Raw genomic sequence first — 5,266 nt, 5'->3', positions numbered from 1 at the left:
ACAACGAGGTACGCAGGCGCCGCGCGCAGCTCCCGCCGGAGCAGCGTCGGTTGCTAGAGTACGCCGCCGACTCCCCCAACTGGGAGGCGTGGTTCGCCCTCGAACACGAGGAGCAACGGCGCTCGGGTGTCGACGTCGTCCCGTCGCCGTTCCCACCGCCGCCCCCGCAGGTAGATCCGGAGGACATGGAGGCGGAGGCGGAGTACCAAGCCGCCCTCGAGGAGGCCCTGCAGCACGCGATGGAGGCTAGCCGCCTCGAGGAGGACACGCACTGGGATGGGCTGGGGCAAGTCCTTGTCCTGTTGGCGGCGGGGGACTCCGTCCACATTCCGCTCTTCGTGCTGCCACCGCCATTGTCGCCGCCCGTCTAGCCCAAGCCGGGGCCGGAGCCGGAGCCGACGCGTAAGCGCTTCCCGCCTCCACCCACTTGGCCGGAGGAGGCCTACTCATGGACGGGCCCGTACCGCGAGAGGGTGAGCACGCCTCCCGTCTACTTCGCCGCGACGCCGGAGCAGGAGAAGGTCTATCTCGAGCGCTGGAAGGAACACTGGCCGACAGCAAAGAGCAGATACGCTACGAGGTCATGCTCCAACCGAAGCTTCTACGCCTTGTCCCTTCCACAAAGGAGGTCGTGCCACGCACCACGCGTCGAACAAACACACCACATCAAAAGCAGAGCAAGCCAAGCACCAGACAGGCTCGACGAAGATCTGATGCGACGCAAAAGTGGATCATATCTTGGCCAAAGGTGACGCAAAAAAACACTAAAATAGCACTGTATAACATCACTAATGTCAATCGACGTGAGGCCAGGTAACGTTTGAGGCCGTCCACTCCAGGGAAGAAGCATCGAATCGTAAAAATATTTGGAAGGAAAACAATTCCGCTTCGTTGTCGCCAGGGAGCGAACGAATGAATGGATTCCCACATTGGACGGAGGAGTCGTGCCAACCTGTAGACTAAGACTAGACACACGTCTTCGCGGGCGTCGCATAAGTACGCGACTCGCAGGAGAAAACCAGCAGCATCACAACCTGCCTGCCACTGCCACCCCACGAGCGAGCAAAAATCTCGGGAGAGAAAAAAGATCCCGCGAGCAGGCGAGCGAGGAGGGAGGAGGATGTCGTGGCAGACGTACGTTGACGAGCAGCTGCTCTGCGACATCGACGGCCAGCGCCTCACCGCCGCCGCCATCCTCGGCCACGACGGCGCCGTCTGGGCGCAGTCCGAGCCCTTCCCTGAGGTCCTCCTTCTCCTCCCTTTAGATTGTCTACCCATTGATGCTCCCTGCTCTGTTTTACTTAGTTTTACCTGGTCAATATATGTTTGACTCGGCTAAGATCTCGCTTGTCTGGGTTACCGCGGGCCTGATCCGCTGGGGAATCGATTTTTACCTGCTTGTCGCAATCGTAATCTAGGATGTATTACAAAGTACCAATGCAGTTGGTTGGTTCTACCTCCTGTGGTTAACGCGGCTCCTTCAGGGCTAGGTTTCAAGTACACATGTGCTTACTTCTGATGAAATTTTTGTTATATATAAGCATCCGAAACTATGAATAGATAGAAGCACATTGCCCGGTGATATCTATGTGGCCATACGGACCAAAAGTTTATTTTCCGGCTAGCCTAAAACACATAATAATTACCAAAATAAAATGTATCAAATTGGTGGTAGAAGTAATTCTTCTAGAGACATGGCTTGGATCATCAGATTGCAGGGAGCATAAAGTTTGTTTGTGCTAACTACTATTTCGAACTGTATTGGGCCGTGGCTTCGTAATTTTTAATTGTTGGGGAAGGAAGATCCACTGCTCAGTATGCTTTTTTTGTGACACCATTAGTTTGCATCTTCAGTATGTTTTTTTGTCAATCCATGAGTTTGTATGTTCAGTTTGCAAACCTTTGCTCTCTTTATCTTACAGCGTTACTTTTTACGGTTTTGAAAGATTATATTGCATCATTCTCATGACTTATGATCAGTGTGTTTCTACATTCCACAGGTCAAACCTGAAGAAATTACTGCAGTACTAAATGACTTCGATGAACCAGGCTCTTTAGCACCAACTGGATTATTCCTTGGTGGTACAAAGTACATGGTTATTCAAGGTGAACCTGGGGCTGTCATTCGGGGCAAAAAGGTTAGGACCTGGCATTCCATTTTCTACCACTAGACTCCTTTAAAGAAACCATGGTGTTACAAAGTTTCTTCGAAAGTAGGAGAGCAGACTTCATTATATCGGCTTATAATGCATGCAGAAATAAAGAATTAACATCGGAACATGGACTGTAATCATGTCTTAAATACTTATGAATCAGACACTGGTCTTCTGTAGCCGTATGGTCAAATTGTTCATACGAATCCTTGGTCTTGCTCTTTGGTCTTGGCTCTCCTGGGCAAAGGAATTACTAGCTGTATGAGTTAGCTTCTGTAGCTGTATGGTCACATCGTTCATATGAATCCTTCTTGTACCATATAAAATGTTGAGCAAGCCACCCAGGAGCTGGACACTCAGGGAAAATTTGACTTTTTTGGAGAAAAAGTTAACTTGAAATCTATCTTACCCACAGCGTAATGGAATACAATTGCAACATGCTTTCCGATTAAGAACAAAGCTATAACAATATCACTCTGCCTTTCAAATAAAAGATGATGACTGGATGTTACATAGGAAGCATGTTATATATACATTTGTACTTAACTCTTTTTTTTGCACAAAATAGCCACTCTGTTGTAAAGGGTTGAGAAATAAGAGTTGAAATGCAAGTAAAACTCACCACCACCTGCTACATTTGTCAGACAGTTGAAACATCTCTGATATTCAGTGACAATTCTTTACTAGTCAGAAAATATTGAGTTTAACATACTCTCTTGCAACTTGACAAGCTTCAATCTACCATTCTGTTGCTTACAAGTTACAAGCAAGGTTTTCATACTGGTGTCAATAATAATACTGACTAAAATAGCAGCTCTACTGGTCACCAGGCACTAGAGGGAAACTGAAAAATTACCGTGTGCACAATATACTAGGAATGCGTTCACTAGTACACAAGGCACACTGCCTAGATTGCACGAAAGAAAAATGTTATCATCATGAACCTCACACGGTCACACCTATGGTTGACAAGTGGGTTACAAGCATGCAGAAGTCCCTGACTTCGGATAGCAAAAATATTCATTCAGTTTAAGTTGGGTCACAAACAAATTATGTATGCATTGATTAGTCTCTAATTCGCTCTGCCTTGGTATTTTAGTGATGATAAAAGATCATTTCTTCTGTTAATAGTTTTAGCGTCTTAAGAATCATCTAGATTTGTAAGTTGTTCTACAGTTTCCCTCTAGTGGTGGTCAGTATTTCAGCTTATATGATCAATCCAAACTTTAACTGGAAGTTGACTGATCACACTTCTATTTTTCCTGAAACTAAATTAATGCAGTAGTATTTCAGCACAAGAAAGTTGACAAGTTTACTTCAAAGTAAGATGTGTTAGTACGGGCTACGGGCTGTTCCCTAATGTCGAACATTTTGCATCTTATATCTCATCAATGGTGCTTTCTCTGCAGGGGTCAGGAGGGGTTACAATCAAGAAGACGAGTCTAGCCATTATCATTGGAATCTACGAGGAACCAATGACTCCTGGACAGTGCAACATGGTGGTTGAGAGGCTCGGCGATTACCTTCTTGAGCAGGGCTTCTGAACTCAGAGTCCTAGTCTGGGCCAACTGGGCTTATGCCTATCGAAATGTACTACCGCATACCCCATGAATAATTAGCACACATCCGGATATGTTTGAACAAGTGGTGGTTACTCGTTATGTTGGAGTTGCTTCCTATATGTCATGGGGCTTATGTGTAATCTTTAAACGTTGTCATATTTTTGCGCATCTAGTAGCTTTCATCTTACCGATGATACCCTGCAGTGGATGAAAATGTGTTGACGATGATTGCTTTATCAAATGTTATCTGTTGCAAAATTCACATAATAGTTCTGATGAGACAATTTTATGTCTTATTACAAAATATAATTCGGGCAGGTGCAATTTCAGAAGTACAGTACCACATTGCGCCTAGGGTGGCCCTGGTTTGCTTGGAAGGGCCTGGGTAGGCTTTGACACTGCCTGTGACGATCAGGACATGGATCTATTTTACACGGAAGTCATCGTTACAGTTAGGGACGAGAAGACTGCCATTTTTTGTTGGCACTCGCCTTGGTTTCATGGATGCAAGCCGAGTTATCCAAACGCAAGAAATGCAAAGTTCGTAAGGCTATGCGGAACAACGGCTGAATCAGATACACTAACGTGCAACATGGCATTTCGTCGATGCACATACAAGAAGTCTTCAATCTTTGGTACACTTTACAGGAAATAAGCTTGACTGGAGATACGAAAAATGAGATAAGGTGGAAATTCACTGTTGATGACTGGGATCCTGTTCATCGCGTAGGTCCAAATGCGCATCCCCGTTGCCCGCCTCGCTCGCCAGGTGAATTTGGGAAACGGTTTTTTCCTTCTGGTTTTGGAAAACGGGTTTTTACCTCCGGTTTTATTTTATTTTTTTTCCATTTTCCCTAACCATTTCTACTTTTCATTTTTTAATCAAATTCCCAAGTTCTAAAAAATTGGTAAACCGTTTTATAAATCATGAAACATTTTTTAGTTCGTGTTTTATTTTAAAGATCGCAACAAATTTCAAAATTTGTGAACAATTTTTGAATTTCTAGAACTATTTATGAAATTTGTGAACACTTTTCCAAACTTACGCACATTTTACAAAAACTATGAAAACAAAATTGTCAACATTTTTTGAAATCATGACCAATTTTTAAAACCATGAATATTTTGTAAATCACAAACAATTTCAGAAGTCAAGAAGATTTTTACAATTCTGTGCATATTTTTTTGAAGTTTGTGAATTATTTTTTAACTGATGAATTCACATATTTGAGAACATTTTTTGAAGTGCAGGAAAGTTTTTTTAATTCAGGAAAAAAATTGAAATCATGAAGAATTTTTGAAATCAGGAATATTTTCGAAATCACAAACAACTGCACAAGTCACAAACATTTTTAAAAATATTAGAACATTTTCTGAAATTTATGAACATTTTTTTAAAACTCCTGAATTCAAATATTTGAGAACATTTTTTCAAATACAGGAACATATTTCGAATTAACGATTTTTTTCAGATTTGAGAACATTTTTTCGAACTCACAAACATTTTCTGAACTAAAGAAGATTTTGTAAATTCATGATGTCTTTGAAATT

General features: G+C 43.0%; 1 protein-coding gene across 1 annotated transcript; it reads left to right on the top strand.

The window, feature by feature from the left end:
- The first annotated feature begins 997 nt into the window (after positions 1-997).
- LOC125542911 (profilin) lies at positions 998-3,999 on the top strand. Its single transcript, XM_048706135.2, has 3 exons — positions 998-1,243; positions 2,001-2,138; positions 3,563-3,999. The coding sequence occupies exons 1-3, from the start codon at positions 1,121-1,123 to the stop codon at positions 3,695-3,697; spliced, it is 396 nt and encodes a 131-aa protein (XP_048562092.1). The 5' UTR covers positions 998-1,120; the 3' UTR covers positions 3,698-3,999.
- Positions 4,000-5,266: the final 1,267 nt, after the last annotated feature.

Source organism: Triticum urartu, chromosome 3A, assembly GCF_056163025.1.
Source record: "Triticum urartu cultivar PI428250 chromosome 3A, HENAU_Tu73, whole genome shotgun sequence".
NCBI lineage: Eukaryota > Viridiplantae > Streptophyta > Magnoliopsida > Poales > Poaceae > Triticum > Triticum urartu.
This window is presented reverse-complemented; position numbering and strand designations above follow the sequence as displayed.

What these genes read in the sequence shown, in the direction of transcription:
- LOC125542911 (XM_048706135.2), top strand. Translation starts at nt 1,121, where the DNA reads ATGTCGTGGCAGACGTACGTTGACGAGCAGCTGCTCTGCGACATCGAC. An exon ending in AGTCCGAGCCCTTCCCTGAG is followed by an intron (nt 1,244 to 2,000) that starts GTCCTCCTTCTC and finishes TACATTCCACAG; the next exon opens with GTCAAACCTGAAGAAATTAC. An exon ending in CTGTCATTCGGGGCAAAAAG is followed by an intron (nt 2,139 to 3,562) that starts GTTAGGACCTGG and finishes CTTTCTCTGCAG; the next exon opens with GGGTCAGGAGGGGTTACAAT.